This window comes from Pinus tabuliformis, chromosome X (genome assembly GCF_031772625.1).
Source record: "Pinus tabuliformis cultivar Carrire ecotype Pingquan chromosome X, CPIR1, whole genome shotgun sequence".
NCBI classification, from domain to species: Eukaryota; Viridiplantae; Streptophyta; class Pinopsida; order Pinales; family Pinaceae; genus Pinus; species Pinus tabuliformis.
The window spans coordinates 1,006,296,716-1,006,321,226 of NC_142308.1; the positions used below are offsets into that span (position 1 = coordinate 1,006,296,716).

General features: G+C 34.3%; 1 protein-coding gene across 1 annotated transcript; it reads right to left on the bottom strand.

The window, feature by feature from the left end:
- Positions 1–279: 279 nt before the first annotated feature.
- LOC149143152 (phospholipase A1-Igamma1, chloroplastic-like) lies at positions 280–1,527 on the bottom strand. The gene has a single exon (XM_089451707.1). The coding sequence runs from the start codon at positions 1,525–1,527 to the stop codon at positions 280–282; it is 1,248 nt and encodes a 415-aa protein (XP_089307833.1).
- Between the last annotated feature and the right edge of the window lie 22,984 nt (positions 1,528–24,511).

Here is a 24,511-nt window from a genome sequence, read left to right on the forward strand (position 1 = left end):
TATGAATAACAAATCAACAATGATGTTCCTTCACATCTCTAAGTCTATGATGGAATCGACATTCTTAGCAAGTCTGCTAGATAAGCGTTAGGTCTCTTACAAAAGCTATCAGAACAATAGAGAAGGAGTTTAATTTGGACAGAGTCATCTAACCAAGTGTCCCGAGCAGTTGACTCGCTCACAAGCAGGTCATGGTGATAATAAAGGACGGAAGCTCTGTTTCAGTCAGTCATCTTACATTTTCTTTTTCTTGTGCAGATTTATGAATCTGATCTTCAATTAATAGGCCACAGCAAGTGGAGCAGGCCCTTTCCGCCCCCAAGGTTTGAAAGGTCTACCCACTCCGACATAGCCTTCAATCAGACGACGATAAACCACTAAATTGTGGGCGTAAGCAGGATCAAGATTGCGGATGTCATTGTTGTCGAAAGCAATCTTTACACCCACGTGAAAATATGTCCAGGGAAGCCAATCCAACAGTTTTGTTAACCATCGCCATGAATTTTCGTTGAAAACAAATCCAGGAACTTTGGGAACAACATCCCTCCTATTCACCAACCGCAACACTTTCACTCCTAGCTCCTCCATTCGCAGGGCAAATGCTCTATTCCCTACGCGAGGACTCGCGAATGCAAACGCAGTCACAGGTAAAGGCCGTTCCGGAAAGTTTGAGTTGAGACATTTCTTTATGTCATATGAACTTAACGTTGCCAGGGCAGCTCCCAAGCTGTGTCCAGTCAAAGTTACGCTCAAACTTTCATCCTTGAATTTATCCACCAGTCTTAGAATCTCAGAAATAACAGTATCTCTGGCACATCTTGAATCTTCTCCTTTAGAGATGTAGCAGCTTAAAAATCCTTTCTCTACTCGGACACCCTTATCGCTTAAACTAGCTGTACTTGATAATCGGTGTCCCAGCACTTTCTTGCTCAAACGAGGAGTAGTTGGAAATCCGGCTACGACAACGTTGTGCTTGAAACGACTAAAAGATAATCGAGCAGGAACTAAAATATCTCTAGCATTCTGTATCCATTCTTGGCGTGTTTGAGTTCCTCTCCAGGCTACTACAATATCTCGCCTCCCTAGTCTTCGTATCTCTTCAGCGTCTGTGCAGACTGCAATAAAGCCAATCCAAACAGATTGCTCTATTGACCTACCCAGTGCATCAGTTTCTGCGTACAAATACTTCGTCACTTCATAGCCGGCACTACAGAAAGCTCCGGAATGAGCAGACCTTTCACAACTTTCAAACAATTTATCAAGGCTGTACTTACACCCACCTAGATCATTGGTGGAAAGTTCACTATCAAACGCATCATAGCACAACTCTGCAAAATCACCATATCTGAGAATCTCAGTTTTCAATACTGGATTAATGGGATCTAATAAACCATTCCACGAGTCTGCTCCTTGAATATCTTGCCACATAGCCGCGAGTGGTATATTTTCGTATGTGGAGGCCTTTGTCAAATCTTCCTGCAAAAGAGGGCAGCTCGAATCTTTTGAGGACGAAGGGAGAAGCCTCATCCTTCGTAGTACTGAACACAGGTGATGTACGATTTGAAATATCATTTATGATCTTTCTAGGTTTCCAACTGAACTCTAGAGGCCGGGCAAGTTAACGACTTTAATAACAGCTTAACCTCTGCAGCTGTAAGCAAGATCTTCAATTATCTGCAACAGAAATCCCAATATGTATATTGCCATACGCCAAATACCATTATATAAGGCAGATCAAAGTGGAATACCTTGTGTATCGATCTGACATAGGAAACCCATTTGCAACAGTAAGCAGGATAGACTTCATGAATTTGACTATGTCAAAATTGAAATTGTCGCGTGAGGACAAAAATTCTCACCCTACTGCTGAACATTGACTGAAAACCTTTTTCTTGAACTTGATGAACCTTCCACCAACATTTGTTCAATCGCGAATAGGTCTCTTCCCACCTGTGCACGGTCCCTGCAAAACCATCCATCCGATAACAACGTTGATCGGCATTACGCTCACGTAATTGGCAAATTAGTTGGGAGATAAGTGAGTATTTTTCCCATGTAACTTACCGCCCCAACTCCCGAATGGGTCAATCAGTGGGACGAGTAATTTTATGTCATAATCACCATGGCTGTAGCATAGTGCACCTCGCCTTCATTCATGAAATTTCGGAACGTTTTTTGCGCCGTCTACCCATCGCCGCCACTTCGCACAATTAAGCTACACACAATTGTTCAGCCCCTCTCCCTGCCCCACCCCGCCCCGCACCGTCATTCCCCCTTCCCCACCTACGTAAAGGATCTACTTCCTCCGGACCAGAAAGATACGTACAATTGTTTAGGCTCCCCTACGTAAAGGACCTACTTCCTCCACACTAGGAAGATACGTACAATTGTTCAACCCCACCTATGTAAAGAAATTACAACCAACTCTAAGAGTGTTGGTGTTAGAGTACTTACAAACGAAATGGCCACTCACAAAATTAGCGTTTTTTCAAATTTAAAATTATTGTAAAGCATTGAAAAATACCAAAAATAAAATTCTCTCCATCAGTGGAATTATGTCCTAGCTCAATCAATCGAAAGTTGAGAAAAAGATTTTTATAAATTAGCAAATTATTTTTGAATTTACGAATAAAGACAAATATTAAGTATTTTCTCGAAACTTTAGTAAAATTGCAAAAACACAACAAAATAACACAGAGTCAACTCACTTTGATCGCAAAGAAATTGCTATAGTCTTTGGTGAGACAGAGACCAATAACAAGATTGAGAAATGTTTACCAGCTTAGTAACCTTGGGGGACCAATAGCATTACACAAGAGCAATTGAAGGAATGGAAATGAATGCAACGAAGGAATGTTAAATAAAAACTCACTAAGGATCGAGGGAGACATTTTATAACCTCAACCATTTTTCATAAGCGAGGATTGGAGACTTTACATTAGTAGGACAAATCATGGAGGTTTGAAGAGGGAGAATGTTTTGTGTCACTGAGGAGCGTAATCTTTAGCCACGTGAGTGCAGAACAATGACATCAACCATGTTTTATATTTTTTTTTAAAATAAATTCAGGAACATATCTAAGAAACTAAAAACCTCAAACATCTTTAATATTGTCTATTAAATCATGTATTAAAAGAAGAATATTTAAAGATTATAAAATATACACTATTCATAATTTAAAGATTTGAAATTTTTCAAGTCCAATTTTAATATAGACGACAATTATCGATGTAACAAGTAATTATATATTTCTATATTGTTGAAATTCCATTACCTTTTAATGATAATTTTTACTTACTTATTTGAAAAAACTAGATTAATGGTATCTTATATATATATATATAATGTAATTGCAAATCAATATTTATTCAAATTTATTTAAAAATATTTTCAAATATATTATTATTATAAATGACAATTAAAATAAGGCATGGTTATAGTTGTTTCAAATTCATAACTATAAATAGCTCATTTACTATTAATATTTTTTTGGACTCAAAATTAAGAATAAGACATTTCTTAATTCACTTATGTCACATATTTTTTTTTGTAAATGATAATAACATAGTTATAAAATAATCTATGAGGTGTAGATCAATTGGTTTTTGTAGGGTTTAGTCCTTACTAGGCCCCTAGTTCAAACTTCATGGGGAGGGGTTGAGGATGGAAGCTACTTTTCAAGGAATTAAACTATCCAAATTCAAGCTTGACTAAGCTTCACACAATCCTAGTGATAGCATCCCAGTATGGGTAGATCATTCTTCCATCTAATAGATGGATTAGTCCTAGCCTAGGCTTGTTATAGTTAATAAATAAATAAATAAAAATAAAAACAATCATTAACATAAGACAAAGGCTCTAGGTATGCATTAATAATATTACTTTTAAAATACATATAGAGGTAGAATGCCTTCAAAACAATATTAGAAAAGATCTTTCGAGATCGTGGTGATATCATTATGCAATTAAATATCACCATTTAGTTAGTTGTCAAATGATAGTTTAGATTTCGCTTGTGTTGATTGTCTTTAGGCTTATTAGTGTTAGATTATAATATAAATGAAGAGATAAATATAAATTACAATTTCATTAAAATGATAGACATATAAATACATCATTTATAATTGTTGGATTCATCTTCCAAGGTCTTTTGGATTCTTAATAAAAATTCATATTCTTCATCATAAAATTAATAGATTAGGTGTCTAAGATTCCCCCTTGATCAGAAGGGGTTCTGTAAGTTGAAGTAAAGATATTAGAATAGTTTTCAATAGTTGAATATCCTCTCTATATTTTATGGCTTCAGCATGACTACCAACCCAATGGTTATCATATGTTGAATTTTTCTACTAAATTGCAGTTTAAGACTTACTAACAAATCCAAAACTCATCTCTAAGGCTAAATCATTCTTGGAACATTTCCAAAATTGGTTAGAAATGATATCTCTTACTGATTAGAAGTGCCCACAAATGGTGATTTGAAGATGCTTGCAAACTGTGGAACTTGGCTCTAAGGTTTATAAGTTCCTAAAAAATTTCCTGATTTATTTGGAAGTTGATGTCTTCTACTTTGACGAACCAAGTTCACTCACACACAAAATATTTGAAATATCAAAGTATCCATAAAGATGAATAAATGAAATATATAATTATTGATTAAAAATGATATGGTTGACTACAATGATGAGTCCCATATAAATATTACGCAGGAATGACCTTTCATAAGTAGTCATGCCTTTTGAGACATGCCCTTTCATAAATATTAATTATTATTAATTACTATTTGTATTATCTCATATTCATGTTCATTAAATTTCCTTCACCTTTAGAAATTGTCGTTTCCTCGAAGCATGTGGAGGAAAAAGCATGTTGTCTTTTTCTTTGTCTTGTAATTCATTCACGTCTTTCTGAATTTTTGGTTTTGTTATCCTTCATGATACAAGATAATATAATTTTCTAGTTGTGGTACAAAATTGTCAGATTGTAAAATGATCTACCCATACAATATCAATCTTCTATGGAACTTTGTGCTTGTAAGCTTTCAAAAATGAGTTATCATAAGACTTAATTGCACTAACATTGATATTCTTTGTAATGTAAATTGGTTGTTTCTATCATGAGTGATATGGATTCATTGACTAGTTGAGATGTGTTCTCTTATGATTTAGGTGTCAATAAGGAGTTCTTGTGTCTTGATTTTCTTTTAATGTATTTGTAGCATTTTCTTAACTTATCTTTGGCATATAATATTCTTTGTGCACTAATATTGCTAGTTTGATTAAGGATCTTTTCTGAGAATTTCTATTATTTGAACTGCAACATTCGAATATGTTTTTAATTTCTTCTTGTTTTTTTCCAAAAAATACACTCCTTTTCACCTATATTTAATTATAAAATTGATAATTAATTTATCAATTTAATATTGATATAATTTTCCTTACCTCTTGTGTTGATAATTTTTTTCCCTTTTAATATAAATAATATATAATTAAACCTTAAAAAACTTTTATGAAAAAAATATTCTTTCTTTTAATAATGGTAAAACTTTTATGAAAAAATATTATTTCTTTCCTTTATGAAAGATAATAGATTATAAACCTGGAATATTTAATTACTTTAGATTTGAATGAAACCACTTTTCTGTAACTCGTTTTTTTCTTATATTTTATTAAAGTATAATTTATTTATTTCCTTACTTACTCCCTTATAACTCGTTTTCTTCTTAGTCAATTTTATTAATTTTCTTACTTTCTTTTAATATTATACTAAAGTATAACCTATTTATGTTCTTACTTACTCCCTTTTAATAGTGTGTACATATGCCCTTTTATAGAAAAAAATATTTTATTATTCATTTAGTCAATTGTTTTTCCCTTTAAAAATGGCTAATAAAGTTAAAGTACAATTTCTTTTATTTTCCCACTTACTCTTAAGATTGTGTATGTCTACACCCTTCGAATATTTTCTTCACTCACATTTTAATATGTGGTTATTGCATAAAGTATAGACAATGGTTGTGAGTACTGTCATACGGATGTAATAGAGGAGTGTAAAGACGTATGTAGATAAGATCATCATACAACAATTAATTTGGTGGTAAGGAAATCGGCTGCAATGGCAATGAAGGTTGGAATTTGATGAAAAAAATCTCTGTCACATCCATTTATGGACAATCATGTAGTAGGACTGCACAGAGTGACTCGTGGCGAGATATGAGATTTTGGCGGTGGTTAATTAGTTAGTATAACTTGTACGGTGAGGATATACCTCTCGTTGAATAAGCATATGTTCGGTGAGAATAACATAAGATTCAACGGGCAAGATTAATTGACAAGTCAAATATAAAAAACACTTAAATGTATTGCTTGGTAGGAATGTTAATCAGATTTAACATTATATGGTACTTAAATCTTTTCGTTAAAGACTCAAATTAAAAATGTGGTGAATGAATTACCTAGTTCCATGGTGCCTCGTTCGGATCCCTTTACCATAATCTTTGCAACATTTCCATGATTTTTTATTTCATTTTTATATGCGGTAAGACCTCACAACTAAAGGTTAAAACACTACCCAAAAAAGTGTATATACAACTTAAAAATATTATTTTCTAATTTATTATATATTGATAATATATTAATTATTAAAATAATTAATATATTTGTTTAAAACCGAATAGATATAAATATAATAATTTTGCATATTACTATAAAATAAATTAAACAATACATCATTATGTTTATCATTTTTCTCTTATAAAATAAGAATAAAAGTAATATTTCCATGTAATTAATGTTAATCATCCTAGATTAATCATAAACTGAAATATATGAAGCCTCAAGAGGGATCAAATCTCTCAACATTCTCTCAATTCTCTCAACATCCAAAAAACAATTTGAGCTCAAAACTTGAGGAAAGATTTCCACTTCTAGAAATTTAATCCCAGTTGAGACATCCGGGTTTAAGATAGATTTAAGATGGTTTCACAAGTGTGCAACAATGCAAAAGTTGTTGAACATCTAATTATTCTAATAATTATAAATATTTGAGGTTCTGAATCCGGATATTCCACAATCTTCATTTTTGCCTTGTCGACGTTTCAATTCTAGGAAAAGACTCATCATCAGGACAATCCTGATGATGAGTCTTGTTCTAGACTCGAAACGTCGACAACGTAAAAATGAAGACTGTGGAATATCTGAATTCAGAACCTCAAATACCACACCATAGAAATCTGTAAATCATAATTATAAATATGCTAAATATGTCAAATTTTCTCAATTAGCTAGATGATAAAGACATCTAATAACAGAAATGGTGAAAAATGATGAAATATAAATACCAAATACAAAGTGAAAATGATATAAAATGTGAATAACCAAAATGTAGTTAATTGCAAACAGTTTTCATTGTAAGCAATCTCAAACTAATATTTTTTTTACTGTTCTTATTGTCACACATGTTAGTTTTTCCATCTTTTCATATGGATCATAGGAAATGGTGGGTGAACTCATAGACCATTCAAATATTCAACTCAAGCTATAGTACTAAGCATCACACCTTGTCTCTCTTGCCCTCCAATGTTAATAGTAGCTTTCTCCAAAGTCAAACATTCTGACTTATTAAGTGTTAAACCCCAAGTAAGATAATAGTAGTTATTTTCTATTACACAATGCAAAGTGACTAAAAATATTGAATGATGGAAAAGGGGAATAATAATAATGTACTCAAACATATTTTAAATGATGGAAAAGGGGAATAATAATTACAAATATTTTACAGTTTCAAGAAGAAAACATTTAAGCTAAGTGAACGTTTTATTTAAGCTGAAAATTCAACTATTTTATTTTTGGTTGAATTACTGTAATACAAAAATCAATGCATCTCCTCAATATTTTTTTTTTTTGTGATTATATTGAAATCATGAACACTATTAATCTAATTAATTTGAAATTAATATATGTCATACATTTAGTTACATTAAATTAGAAGTGGGCATCTAGTAAAATCAATGCATCTAATGCAAGCAGTCAAATAGAATTAGAAGTCAACATCTATATTGAAATCAATACAACTAGTGCATGAAATCAAATAGGATTAGAAATCATCTACACTAAAATCAATGCATATAGTGTAACCAATAAAATATTGCTCGAAATCACCATCTACATTGAAATCAATGCATTCAACGTAATTAATAAAATAGGATTATGAATCAACATCTACCCTAAATCAATGCATCTATTTCAATGAATAACATTGTCTCTCCCTCTCCATCTTTCTCCCATATCTCTCTCTTTCTCTTTGCCTCTCATTCCCTCCCTATGTCTAGCTCTTCATCCCTTTCTCTGCATGCCATCTATATCTCTATATCCCCCCATCTCTTATTTTTCTCCTCTGTATGTCACTCCCCAAAAGTACATGTTCTCTCTCTCCATATATATCTCTCTCTCCCTCCCACTCTCTAGCTCTCTCTTCTTCCCTCTCTCCCACGTCCATCTATATGCTTATTTCCCTTTGTCAAATTAATTTGGAGCATCACATCTCAAGCTAGTTCGATAACTCAAGAGTAGTTGGAGAAGTGTGAAGTCTATTGTTGGGAAGCCAAAGGAAGTGAGAATTTGGGGAATTCTAATGAGAAGAAGAAAATCAAACTTTTGGTTCATCTCTCTCTCTATTTCGTGCTCTAGTTTTGGAGATCTAAGTCTTCCAAGTTTCGTTATTTCCAGAAGCTCTCTATTGTCAGAAGTTGCTGCCTAGTCTAAGCTCCTGGAAGGGGACGAAGATTTGAGAGGCTGAATTGATATGGAGGGAAGGTTTGGTCTTTTTCTAGGGTGAAGAGTCTCAAAGAATACTATTGAAAAGAAGAATTATCTTGACTTGGTTTTACCCTTGAGGGGGGTTTTCCCTGGCATAGTGCCTATATATTGTGTCTCTTGTTTTCTGATCTTCATACACACATAATATGGTAATTTCTTGATGGAATATAAGATAATAAATAAGTAAAAGAATCCAACACACTTACAAGTAATTATCAATAAAGTAGAGTCAAAGTATATTATGTAAGAGACCTAGAAAAATATTAAAAAAAATGAAAGACAGATAGATACTCAAATTAAATGAGAGGGGCACAACCTTCTTAGAGGCATTTTTAAATTTTTCCAATTTTAATTTACTTTTTCCGACAATTTGCGGACGAATATTACTTAAACTAGCCCTTGGATCAATTAAAACAGAAACATACTAGTTTGAAATGATACCTTCTATTTCTATCATGGTAGATTGATGTTCAACATGTCTCTCCTCTAGTGGTTCATTAATCTTAGGAATGTTTATGGCCACAACATTCACAATTGTTGCTTCCTGGATTGTTTGAGTATTCTGGACAAATTAGAGATTGTGTGAGAAATCTCATAACAACTGTGGTTCACCACAATCCTAACACTTGAGCGGCTCTTTTTCCTTCACCCCAGTATTATTTTTTCTATTGAGCTCCACGAGTTTTGACATAGTGTAATATTGTGCCGACTCACTTGCATTTCCTTTGTTGAATTCATTTCTGTGATGATCTTTCTTGAACTTTTTAACGTAAGGAGGTTTGTGTATTTTTGTTGCAGATTTTATTTTGTACCTATTTTTCCATGGTTTCGAGCCTTCACATCGATTTTTAAATTGTTGGTAGCACAATCTATATTTTCTTACTGCCTCATCCATTGATTTAGGATTATAAAACTCAATCCTTTCTCTATAGTGTGTTGGTAAACAATTCAAAAATCATTGTACCTTGTCCTTCTCTTCTTTCATGTAGGGAATGTACCACAATACATTTGTGAATTTTAATACAACTCATACATGGTCAACTATCCAAGTCTTAAATCATGGAATTCCTTAGCATGATTATCATAGTATCGTTCACTTAGGAACGAAGACTTAAAATGTTTCTAAAATTCCTCCCAACTAACTATATTTTCATCTGACATATGTATACTTGTGGCCTCTTCCCATAAGAGAGTAGCCTTACACTGTAGCTGGTAAATTGTAAGTTGGGCCTTCAAATTACTTTTGTATTCATATACATGAAAGTATTTTATTATATTCAGAAGCCAATCTTCTGCGTCTTCCTCTTTTTCCCCATCAAAAGTAAGGGTTTGATCTTCCTAAACACTCCTTGTAATTCCATTTTCATATTCTCCTTCTATGATTTTGGATATTTCCTATCTGATGCCCCCCACTTTCATAATTTTCTAAAACTTCTTCCATTTTTTTCTCTTCAACCCTTCAGGTTCTACGTTTCTATCGCTAAGATTTTTAGTAAGCTCTCTTATCATTTTGTCTTGTTCCTCACTTTCCTTTAACAAGCGTTCATTATTGTTTCTTAAGGAGGTGAGCTCTTTCTATAGGTTTCTAATGACATCCATAAGCTGAGGAGGTTATGGAGTACTTCTGTCACCCAATTCTACATATAGTTCCTCCATTGTTATGGCCCGAGGTGAATTCCTAATCATTTTCTGATGTTTGCTTCACATTATGTACCTTATAAATCACCACAACTTACTATTATTATTTCATTTTGATATTTGCAAACATATTTTATATTACCATGATGACTCCTTGTAGGCTCAATGTTGAAGCTGGGCTCTGATACCATTTGTAACAGATTCCTCCCTATTTCCAAAAAAAAAAAATTCCTTTCTCTTATATATGCATTTATATATATGTTACCTTCATACATACAAACCCTCCTTATTTTTTTTTCCTCCCAAAGTAATGTTTCCTTAACAACCCATTGGTATATGATGTTGTGATGCACCTCTTGGTTGGACATAATCATCTCTCCAATCATAACATTATTATGGCATAGTTATGCACCTCAATTATATTGTTGTATGAAAAGTATGTTCCAATAACTTATGTTATTATCTTTTCAGATGTATCCTATGGTGCGTTTATAATGTTTTTGGGTCGATGACCCTAGTTTCTATGATTGGGACAAGTATTGATTTTTGGATTTTTTGGATTACTTTATAGCATAGATAAATTACATGGTAATGTTTACTTAAACACATGTATGCATTCTTGAGTGGTAAAAGTTTAGTTCAATACCCCTCCTAAATTTAGTGAAGGTTTGATAACAGTGTATTTGTTTAATTCATATTGATCATTACCACCTTGACATTTGTTTGGTGTTTAATTATTTTGATTAACCCTGCGCCGAATGGTTTGGTGCCACATACCATAGGCCCATCTTAAAATCACATTGCCTACAATACTGTCAACTCATCAATGGTGGTTACGATTTTGGATAATACAAAAGTAGATGTGCTTTGTACCATTCTTACCATAGCGATGAGCTGGAATGTATGTGTCATTCGAGATCATTCTCCTTTGCTATGTTTGGGTTCTCTATTGTTGCAGGGACGCCATGAGAGGTGCAGAACACCAACACCTGGTTCATTTTCTTCATTGTCGTTTTGTTCACCTCATCGCCTTACCTTCTTTAAGGCACTGATTCCATGTAGGATGTGATAAGATTGCTAAAAGATAAAGGAAGTTGGTAAGAGTTTCTAAGTGAAAGCAGAAATGTGGCAGAACCTTGAGGGATTCCAATAGAGATTGGCTAACGAGAACAGTTGTGTTCTTTGAGAGTGCAAATGAGTTGAGGACTAGAAGGAAGCAAAGGTGTTGCTTAGAAAGAGGTTCTAGAGATAAAGAACCAATTTTTTACCAAAAGAATGAGTGAGGAGAGCTTGGTGAGGTAAGTGGCAGCAGGGAGGACTTGATGTGGAAGAGGCTTTAGTGCAACTCATAGTGAAGTGAGTGGGGAAGTCATAGAGATGGAGAGGACGATGACTAGTGACAGTCATAACATAGGTTCTAAAAGGGATCACAGTAGAGGAGAAAAGGGTAAGGATGCCAAGGAAAAAGGCACACAGAGACAATTAAGAAAAGAGGAATATGAGAGGGAGAAGGCTGAGATAGCAGTTCAGCTTGAAGTGTTAATGGAGATGTTGCAAAGCAATGAAGCAAACCAAAAACATGGTTATGTCACAAGGAAGAAAGTGAAGTGGCAGAGGCTACAAGAGAAGAGAATCAATAGGTGAATATGAAGTTAATAAAGGAACTAAGGGAACTTGAACATGTTATAGATGCCAAACAGAGGACAAAGATGCTTGAAAGAGTCGAGCTATCGCAAAAGGGAGATGCTGAAGAAGATGTTGAAGTTTCGATATGTGAACCAGAAAGTGGACCATTACTTTTTGAAAGTGATGAAGAGCTAGAGGAGTTGAATCATATGCATGATTCGAAGCAACCGGAAGACTTGATGACTGAAGCATCAAATAAGACCATAAGGTCTTATGATTTTAAAACTAATGATTTGTGTATGATTGCAGGTTTCAAAGAAGATAGACAGTCTTTTAAAGCTGTCAAAGATGTGAAAGAGTACCTTCCAAAAGATGAAAGTTTTGAAGCAGAATATGATAAAGAGGCTGGGAAAGAATCAATTCACTATAGTGGACAAATGTTGGAATACATCATTGAAATAGATGATGAGAAGGGAGACTAGCTAACAATCTCAAGAGTTCTTTGAGTTTGGATCAGCATACTGATATGCTGACAGAAGGATAGAAATCTGCGCAACATACTGAAGTGTTGCTAAAGGGAAAAGAGGTACAGAGACCTTATATTTTTTATTATAATGATTCTCTTATAATTAAAGATGTTTTTGTAGAAGTTGGAGGATATTTGGAACAGGTGGATAGCCAAGTGAAAGAAGAAGAGAAAGAACATCTACTGCACGATGTCAAGAAAGATTTAGCAGAGGAAGAAGGGCCATGTGATAATGGATCAATAAAAAATGAAGCAATGTGAGATTTTGTAAAATTTCCAAAGTTCACTCCAAGAAAAATCATTGAGATATATAGGGAACTGGACTTTCAAAGAAGGAAGTTGGAAGAGCAGAGGATAAATGTTTAGGATAGATTGCTAAAGAAGGATGACCAAGAAGTTTTCATAAATAACCATCAAGAAGAAGTTGACATGTGTAGACAATAGAAGCAGGAAAGTGTTCTAAAATCCAATATAGCAGCAGCAGAAAACATGCGAAACAGTAGTAAAGAAGAGGGTAAAGATGAAAAGGAAACAATTAGAACAAGTGAAGAACAAGCAAGAGGGAGAGTTCAACAATCAAGAGATGAAAACAATCAGTAGACAAAGGATATAATCGATAGAGAAATTGAGTTGATAAGAAGGTTAATGATGAAAGTGTCTAAGAGAAAGACAACAACAAGAAAGAAAAAGGAGTGACAACAAGAGGAAAACAGTAGCAGACTTCGAGAGCAAGGCAAGTGGAGCATTATAGCATAAAGTATGGGAACCTGGAGAATGGCAGCAAAAAACAGCAACAATGGAGTGATTGACAAGCAGAGACAAGTTACAAAATAAAGTCTGAGATCTAGGAGGAAACAATTATCCAGACTTATGACCAGGTGGTGATAAATTTTCTTACATGGGGAGTTTGATGCAGAAGCATTCAGCTCAACATTATCATTGTATTCTAGTAGACATAGGGGATCTTGTGTTTCAAGGAAGATTGGTTTCCTAAGTATTGGATTTATGTAATCATTTAATATTTTGAGTGATTTTAATGAGAATACGAATTAATTGAATATTGTGAGGCTTTATTATAAATGTTCCCGAATATAGGATAACATGAGAGATTTAGGATAGTTGAGTGATGAGAGGATTGAGAATTGATTGTAAATCCTATATTAGGAGTCAGTTCATGATTTTGTGGATTTGAGAGAATCCTTAGGTATGAGAAAGGGATTTTAGGATTTTGTTGAGGGATTTAGGGATCTAAACCAGAAATTGGTTTTAGAACCCCTTTCTATAAGTGTAATCCTGAAAGGCATGAACAGGGGTTAGAGAGGTTGAATAGGAAATAGAAAGAAGATTGGAGTGTTGTAAGCCAACGAGCAGATTAGGAAATAGAGGCCACTGATATTGAAAATAGGCCAAAGAGACCGTGATCCTAGTTTGTAATTAATTGTTGTAATAATAAAGACACAGAGGTTGATTAAAATCCTATGCAAGCATGTGATTGAATGTTGAAAGGTGAACTGAATGTAATTGAAAACTGTTCATATATAATTATGCAGGCAAGTGCAGGAATGCAAGGAGGCAGATTCGAGGTGGATTATACAGAGGAGGACACGACAAGGAATATCTTAATGGACTGTTGAGTCCATGCAAAGGATCAAAGCAAAGCTTTGGAGGGACTGAGATTAAAGAAAGGCGCAGAATAAGTTCCGGAGTAAATTTTGCAGTGGAAGAGCGAAAAGGGTGAAACCTTTGAAGAAAACTGAGAACCACTTTAACACTGGAAAACAACGTAAAGCTAAGTAAAACGAGTAACGAAGAATTGAAGGGAGGATGCACAGTAGCCGTCAGATCTTGGAGATTGATGGCCAAGATTGAATTGTAGGGTTGGATTAATTGGGATCACAACACAAACTTTCATGCGATATGTGGCGGACCCGAAAACCCATCAAACGCAACATAGAAACCCCATCAGATCTGTAAACCATATCAGGTCAGGACTTTAAGTGGAGGAGTTAAGAACTATAATCAAGCAATTGCGATTAGGAAATTAATCATTGACCGTCAGATTGTGATCTTGATCGATGTTCATGATTAAATCGGCCATCGCATATTAGTGCTGGTGGAGATCAGACTTACAAACAGAAATGCCAAAGGAGGTGGACCCGACACATTTATAGATGCAATTTTAATGCATTTGAAGTCCGCGATTTGTATCCATCGGGGTTTTCCTTTGTAAATGGGATAATGAATATTTAAGCGCCGATAGTGTATTTTTTGGGGTTTTAAAGGGAAAGTCACACATCGGAAGAGAAAGGGGCAATGAGGAACTGTGGACAAGCCGATAGCTGATTGCGATGAGGTTTAAGCTTGAAATCTGTGTAGAAGTTGTACGGTAAGTGGAAAAAGGTAGGATTTGCATACATTTCCCTTTGAAAAGGGTTTTATAAGGAAATTGCATGAATAAAGGTTTTTATGTGTTAAACATATATTAACCATGTTAGAGAGGGCGACCGATTGTTGGTTTAAAGGTTATGAAGGGCTTTAGTGTCCCAATAGAAGGAATTAGAGGAAAGGCCTTAATAGAGTCTTATATTAAGGCTTGAGTGTTGTTTAAAGCTCTGATATGAGGTATTGGCAGGGTGATTGGGTTCCGACACTAAGGAACCATAAATGGGGGCCTTAACCATATTTATGTTGATTTTTTTGACTAGGTGGGTCATATAAATTCCTGGGATATGTATTTATGCATGAGAAGGCATACTGTGGGTATGTGCAGGGGTAATCCTGCATAATTTTTGGTATTAGAGCTGAATTATAAATGAAACATTTAGTATCAGGCAGAAAAGAGCGATTATGGGTGGAAGTTTCTTGAAAGAATTTGAAACCGAGAGATGTGTATGCAGGAAAGGGGATTAGATTTTAATCTGATTGTCAAGCAACCAAAATATAGTTGGGAGAATGGAGAAGAATAGTTAAGTTCTTAGAGGTAGGTAAGGCAGAATTAAGCAGAGATTGCAGAGACAAGAAAATTTTATAGCGATGTTTTGAAGAATGAAATTTCACTCCGATGTGAAGAGTGGATGGAGATCCCATACAGGTATTGTTTTATTTAATTCTGATTTGAGTTGCTGACAAAGAAATAGATTGAAGATTGATGGTTGCAGCTAATGAAGTATCTCAGTAAAAGGAGATGAAGCCTTAAGAAGTAGTAATGGAAGGAATTGTTAAGGATTTCTAAATGGAAAGGAAACTTAGCAAAGAAGGAATTGTTGCTGATAGTTGAGTTTTACCAAGATAAAACCAGAGGATTGGAGAAAGAATCAGATTCTAAATCTGATTGACAGTAGCTGAATATTGAGGATTTGTGCAATGAAATCATAAAGATCTGCAGAAATAGGTTTGTAGAAATGGTGAGATCCTGGAAGTAAATGAAGGTATGCAGTTTTGTCTAATGATTAGCAGATATTGAATGAATGAAATTTTATAGCAATATTACAGTAGTTAAACTGTAAGAGGGATGTTTGTAAGTTTTTGAAGTAACAGAGGTTGAAGATACAACTCAAATCTAATGGAAAGGACAGTTCGTCCAAAAGTGCAGGTGAATGGGAGGAAAAGATTAGGCAGAGATCTTGAAGGTAAGATGATATGGTTTATTTTAATTGGATTTGAAGATTGAAAAGTTGTAGTCTTTGCATTGATGCAAAAGTATTGTTGCAACTCCCAAAGGCAATTCCACAAAGGATGTGGTAGGATTGCTAAAAGATAAAGGAAGCTGGTAAGAGTTTCTAAGTGAAAGCAGAAATGTGGCAAAACCTTGAGGGATTCCAATAGAGATTGGCTAACCGGAACAGTTGTATTCTTTGAGAGTGCAGATGAGTTGAGGCCTAGAAGGAGCAAAGGTGTTGCTCAAAAGGAGGTTCCAGAGATAAAGAACCAATTGATTACCAGAAGACTGAGTGAGGAGAGCTTGCTGAGGTAAGTGGCATTAGGGAGGACTTGCTGTGGAAGAGACTTTAGTGCAACTCATAGTGAAGTGAGTGGGGAAGTCATTGAGATGGAGAGGATGATGACTACTGACAGTCATAACATAGTTTCTGAAAGAGATCACAATAGAGGACAAAAGGATAAAGATGCCAAGGCAAAAGGCACACAGAGACAGTTAAGCAAAGAGAAATATGAGAGGGAGAAGGCTGAGATAGTAGTTTAGCTTGAAGTGTTAATGGAGATTTTGCAAAGTAATGAAGAAAACCAAAAACATGGTTATGTAGTGAGGAAGAAAGTGAAGTGGCAGAGGTTACAAGAGAAGAGGAATCGACAAGTGAATATGCAGTTAATAAAGGAACTAAGGGAACTTGAATAGGTTATAGATGCCAAACAGAGGACAGAGAGGCTCGAAAGAGTTGAGCTATAGCAAAAGGGAGATGTTGAAGAAGATGTTGAAGTTTCGATATGTGAACCAGAAAGTGGACCATTACTTTTTGAAAGTGATGAAGAGCTAGAGGAGTTTAATCATATGAATGATTCGAAGCAGCCGGAAGACTTGATGACTGAAGCATCAAATAAGACCATAAGTTCTTGTGATTTTAAAACTAATGATTTGTGTATGATTGTAAGTTTCGAAGAAGATAGACAAACTTTTAAAGCTGTCAAATATGTGAAAGAGTGCCTTCCAGAAGATGAAAGTTTTGTAGTAGAATATGACAAAGAGGCTGGGAAAGAATAAGTTCACTAAAGTGGACAAATGCTAGAAGACATCATTGAAATAGATGATGAGAAGGGGAGACTAGGTGACAGTCTCAAGAGTTCTTTGAGTTTAGATCAGCACACTGATATGCTTACAGAAGGAGAGAAATCTGTGCAACATACTGAAGTGTTGCTAAAGGGAAAAGTGGTACGAAGGCCTTATATTTTTTATTACAATAATTGTCTTATAATTAAAGATGTTGTTGTAGAAGCTGGAGTATATTTGGCACAGGTGGACAAGTAAATGAAAGAAGAAGAGGAATAACATATATTGCAGGATGTGAAGAAAGATTTAGCAGAGGAAGAAGGACCATGCGATGATGGATCAATAAAAAATGAGGCAATGGCATATTGTGTAAAATTTCCAAAGTTCACTCCAAGAAAAATCATTGAGATATATAGGGAACTAGACTATCAAAGAAGGAAGTTGGAAGAGTAGAGGATAAATGTTCAGGATAGATTACTGAAGAAGGATGACCAGGAAGTTGTCATAAATAACCATCAAGAAGAAGTTGACAGGTGTAGACAACAGAAGTAGGAAAGTGTTCTCAAAATCCAATATAGCAGCAGCAGAAAAGGTTCAAAACATCAGTAAAGAAGAGGGTAAAGATGAAAGGGAAACAATCAAAACAAGTGAAGAAAAAGCAAGAAGGAGAGTTCAACAATCAAGAGATGAAAACAGTCAGTAGACAAAGGATATACTGGACAGAGAATGATAAGAAGGTTAATGATGAAAGTGTCTCATTGAAAGACAGTAGCAAGAAAGAAAAGGAGTGACAACAAGAGGAAAATAGTAGCAGACTTCGAGAGCAAGGCAAGTGGAGCATTACAACATAAAGTATGGAGACCTGGAGAATAACAGCAAACAACAGCAGCAATGGAGCAATTGACAAGCAGTGACGGGTTACAAAATAAAGTCTGAGATCCAGGAGGAAACAATTATCTAGACTTATGACCAGGTGGTCATAAATTTTCTTACATGGGGAGTCTGATGCAGGAGCATCAAACTCAACATTATCATTGTATTCTAGTAGACATAGGGGATCTTGTGTTTCAAGGAAGATTGGTTTCCTAAGTATTGGATTTATGTAATCATTTAATTTTTGAGTGATTTTAATAAGAAGAGGAATTAATTGAATATTTTGAGGCTTTGTTGTAAATGTTCCCGAATATAGGAGAACATGAGAGATTTATGATAGTTGAGTGATGAGAGGATTGAGAATTGATTGTAAATGCTAGATTAGGAGTCAGTTCACAATTTTGTGGATTTGAGAGAATCCTTAGGGACGAGAAAGGGATTTTAGGATTTTGTTGAGGGATTTAGGGATCTAAACTAGAAATTGGTTTTAGAACCCGTTTGTATAAATGTAAGCCTAAAAGGCATGAACAGGGGCTGGAGAGGTTGAATAGGAAATAGAGAGAAAATTGGAGTGTTGTAAGCCTGCAGGAAGATTAGGAAATAGAGGCCACTGATATTGAAAATCAGGCCATAGACACTATGATCCCAGTTTGTAATTAATTGTTGTAATTATAAAGACACAGAGGTTGATTAAAATCCTGTGCAAGCGCGTGATTGAATATTGAAAGTTGAACCAAATGTAATTGAAAAGTGTTCATGTATAATTATGCAGGCAAGTGGAGGAACTCAAGGAGGCAGAGTCAAGGAGGATTACATAGAGGAGGACAAGACAAGGGAGATCTTAATTGACTGTTGAGTCCATGTGAAGGATCAAAGTAGAGCTTTGGAGGGACTAAGATTGAAGAAAGGTGCAAAATAAGTCCGGGAGTAAATTTTGCAGTGGAAGAGTGAAAAGGGTGAAACCTTTGAAGAAAAACGAGAACCACTTTAACACTGGAAAACAGCGTAAAGCTAAGTAAACGAGTAACGAAGAATTGAAGGGAGGATGCACAGTAGCCATCAGATCTTGGAGATTGATGCCCAAGATTGAATCGCGGGGTTGGATTAATCAGGATCGCAACACAAACTTTCATACCATATGTGGCAGACCCAAAAACCCATCAAACGTAAGATAGAAACCCCATCGGATCCATAAACCATATCGAGTCGGGACTTTAAACAGAGGAGTTACGAACTATAACTAAGCGATTGCGATTAAGAAATTAATCGTTGACTGTTAGATCGCGATCTTGATCGACAGTCACGATTAAATCGACCATTGCATATCAGCGCTGGCAGAGATCAGACTTACAAACAAAAAGGCTGAAGGAGGTGGACTCGATGCATTTATAGATGTGGTTTTAATGCATTTGAAGTCCGCCATTTGTATTCAGTGGGGTTTTCCTTTTTAAATGGGATAATGAATATTTAAGCGCCGATAGTGTATTTTTCAGGGTTTTAAAGGGAAAGTCGCACATCAGAAGAGAAAGGGGCGATGAGGAAGTGTGGACAAGCTGATAGTCGATTGCGATGAGGTTTAACCTCAAATCCGTGCAGAAGTTGTATGGTAAGTTGAAAAAGGTAGGATTTGCATACATTTCCCTTTGTAAAGGGTTTTATAAGGAAATTGCGTGACTGAAGGTTTTTATGTGTTAAACATATATTAACCATGTTAGGGAGGGAAGGTTATGTACAAGAGGCCGATGGTTGGTTTAAAGGTTATGAAGGTTTTTAGTGTCCCGATAGAAGGAATTAGAGGGAAGGCCTTAGCACAGTCTTATATAAAGGCTTGAGTGTTGTTTAAAGCTCCGATAGGAGATATTGGCAGGGTGATTGGGTTTCGACACAAAGAAACCGTAAAAGTGGGCCTTAACCATCTTTATGTTAAATTTTTTGACCGGGTGGCTCATATAAATTCCTGGGAAATGTATTTATGCATGAGCAGGCATACTGTGGGTATGTGCAGGGATAACCCTGCATCAATTTAACTTCCTCTCACTCTTCACATATACTTGCACTCAGGTCAGTTATCCTCTGCATCCCAGTCACTTGAAGGAATGATTACTACCATGTACTTACATTAGCTCTTTCTTGTTAGGGATCTGACAAAGTTCTCTTTTTTTCTAGTTGATTTTTATTCTTGTTTGGCCACACTTAGAGTCGTGGCAGTAGGGATCTTAAATTAAATTAATAAAGGATATGTATGTAAGTATTGGAGGGATAGATTCTTAAGGGTTTAGTTTTATTTTCATTTTTTTCTTCCTTTTAGTTTCTCCAAGAAAAAATTGGCCTAACCCCTCCATAGGCTCAGTTCCCATAATTCCTCTACACATAATGCACTCTCATTTTGATACTCTAGTTATATAAACTCTTACTTTAAAAATTTCATGTGTGTTGAAAATTGAAAGGATTTCCTAATATCATTGCCTCTTTTTTAATTACTCTTTATTTTCTCACTATATATTTATGAAAACGACCATAGAAGACTAAATATAATTTATTCTAGCTTCTGATTGAGGTTAGGAAAAGAAATTGGGTTTAGTGCTACTATTATTGAATGCAATTCTTTGATTTTTTTTCCTTTCTTTCAATTCACCTGTAGTGCACATAACACTCAGTTGAGGTTTTAATCAAATTTCAATAAGGATTATGAAATTTTCTTTTTTTTATTTATTTTTATTTTCTGGGATTTGGTTCTGGGTACTGTTCTTCCTTTCAAAACTAGTGTTTCTTCCTTAATATATTCTTATATGCGATGAGATTTCATTGATTGACTAGAAAATGAAAAACTATATTAAATCTCTTATGAGAGATATGTAGATTTTGATTGCACAATTAATTTGTTATGCTACTTTATATATATATATATATATATATATATATATATATGTTATCCGATAAACTCAAAAATGTTATGTACTTATTAAAATTGCAGGGTAATGCTGCTCCATATCGTTTTTTTAATACTACCTTACCCTTTCATCTAAGATCTACCAAGATCGACTATAATTTTGTTTTCTATACGGTGGTCTATTGATTATACTTTGTTAATCGCAGGAGGTATGTTGTTATGTGTGACAGAAAGTACTTCCGCGCACCATTTCAGATCAATATTATAAATTGTTATGTATCCTCTAAACATCATTATACTTAACTCATTACACTCACATGGTCTTGTTACATATTGCTCTCAATGTCATTACCATCGAATTAATTAACTTTATAATATTCAGAAAGAATTTTGGGTTCGCTTGTGCCAAATCCTCCTCTGTTTCTAGAGTTTTCTATGACATATTCTTATAACTATGCATGGTATAGGTTATAGTTTTAGTTCTTAGGAAATACTATCATTATTTCGTTTAATAGTTCTCAACTATCATGTCATTCTTTTTCCTTCTTTAAAACATAGAAGCCTACCAAATACACTAATAACGTATCAAAATAAAAAAACCTAGTTATAGCCATTTCTCATCCCTTCTAAGTACTTAGTACAGTTAATCTGCTATAATAATGTACATTGGTCAGGCCTGAAAAATAACAACAAAACTAATTTTAGAAACCAAAATGAAGATAACTGGAAATGAGAGGTATAGTCAATCAATTATTAGCTAAATACATTTATGCACCAAAACCCAAACTCATCCATTTATAGGCCATTAAAATTCATAAGAAAAACTTTTTTCTAACAACCAATATCAAAAGATACAACATAATTGTGATTAATAAAATCTAACTGTAAACTTTGGTCGAATAAACATGGGAAAGTCACTTTTCCACCCAAGCATGAACCATCACCTCTAGTTCCCCCTGAAGATGAGATCTCATTGTCCTTGAATAAACAAACTCTTGTGATTCTAGTCAAGGTGTTTTATGCCTTACTTCCCTAGCATATTTTTCCTTAACCGGTGTCTCGTTTTCTAGGGTTTTCTAGCCCCAATAGCCTAGGCTTGTTTTTATATTTCGAAAAAGGTATTTTCCCTTTTTTCATTAAAGCCCACATTTTTCTCCCATGGTGATTTATTCAATATTCAACCTTACTCGATGTTTTTCCCTACATTGAGTGATTTAATAGATTTTTCTCTCCAACCTATTAAATTTTATTAAGCAACCCCCAAGGATATATAGGAGTGATTTTAGGGAATTCTGTCTTGATCATATCGAGCCATATTCGTTTCCAGATCATGAAAATAATCGCTAAAACTCAAGTGTTTCTTTCCCAATATTTTTCCTTTTCCATTTATGTAATTTATTTTTTACATCATCATATTTTATTTCAAGTTGAGTTCAGTATGGCTTTCTATCCATCACAATAAAAATATTTACATAGAAACAAAGGTGTGTCATAGGATAAAGCCATGGATAAGCATGAAGGAAATATGTCATCTATGAACTAATTGGCTAATTTATGTCAAAGTTATTTCAGATAGAAGACTTAACACATAGAGTTTGAAGATTAAACTTATCTTATAAAAATTATATATGTGTAATAATAATGATTTCATTATTAGGGTTTAGGAAGAACCAAAAAAGATACAACAATATTTCTAATGAAAGAATTTAAAAAAAAAACTGAGATAACGAGTGGTATATGTATGATAAATAACTAATGAATTCTAACGTATGGTCAAGGGTCAATAAAAGTACTAGTTCACAAGAGGCAGGTCCACTTGAACAAAAGACAACAACAATATTTGCCATTAAGTTGGTGGGTTGAACAAAAAAAAAATTGGTAATGTTTGGTTGTGGCTCACAGCTCTCATGAAACCATCATGGGGACAGGTAACGAAAAATTTCCTTGAAAATTAAAATTTGAATATGAAAGAATATGCGATTACTGTGTGGGAAATATTAAAGTTATGAATACTTTCATTTAGAGTATGAATACATAGTAAATTCGATGTGAATTTCCCTAAGTGATGAGTGTGAAATAAATAATAAAAAATTAAATATCTACTTCACGTAGAAATGTAAAACAATACAAAATGTCCCAAATAATATAATATGTTGCAACTGAATTGAAATATAAAATATATTTATAAACGAAAATATTTATATGATAGCAGCATAATATGAGAATAAGTGTGTTAAATCACATAACTGATAACAGTGACTAAAATCCCATGGCTATGAGGAGCAAGATTAATTTTCATGATTGATAAAAGTGTGGATTCGATAATATATTTTTCCACAAAAAGGGATAGGACAAAACAACCAAAAGAGAAAGAAAAAAACAAAAACTTTCAAAAGAATCTTCTGTGATCTCCTTGAATGCGGATCATCAACGATTAACTTATTCATGGTATCAAATAACTTAAAAAAGGATGGCATAGATGTAGCTTGTGACATTATTATGGGAAAGAGGTGTGTGAAGGCGAGTAACTGTGTTATAAAATATAATCCATTTTATCTGAGACCTCTATCAATAACTTGTAGAGTGCTAGAAATTAGGATAAATATCATAATAATTATTGAAAACACATATGAGTGAAACATCTTCAGACCGCCAAACAAAAGTGATGGAGGTAGTAATATTATGAGGTAGAAAATCAAAAGACACATAGAAATAGTACTAAAGAGATTGATAAAAGAATAACTTATGCAAACAAAGGTAGGATGATATTGATTAAGGCTAAAATTGATAGTGGGAACTGTATATTGGTTAGTTGAGTTAATAGGAATGGTAAAGAATAAATGACAAAACATTATTCTTTTAGCTTTTGCTTATAATTTCACATATACTTGCGTATTAGGAACATGAAAGGTTGAATACATATTAATATAACATAAAGTGACTAATTACACATACTGCGAAAAAGAGAAGCTATAGTTTAAACAAAATTCTTAGATTGTCATCACAAAGCAGAAAAAGTAGTACAACCTGATTCACATATATAGAGATAGTGTGGTCTCCATAACTATATGTGGTAAATTTAAAAAAGGGGCAATGATCATAGGAGATGTATGAGGTACAAAATGGTGTGATAGCTAACTAAAGATTGACTAAATTGATACTACAAATATAAATAGGCAAGCACTGGTGGGGTCCCTTAGGATAAATTAGCAGGAATTGCAAGATATATGACATGGAAAAACCTGCTAAAAAGTAAAAGATTGTGGTTGGGTGGTGCATCTATAACCATGGAAAGGAAAAACTTTAAACCTAGTTTTTGCGAGCTGAGTGCATAGGGAAGAACCCCAAGGATATACATCGGAAGTGAACCCTTTATAACCACCATCAACTTGCAACGTACAATGACAAAAGGCCAAAAT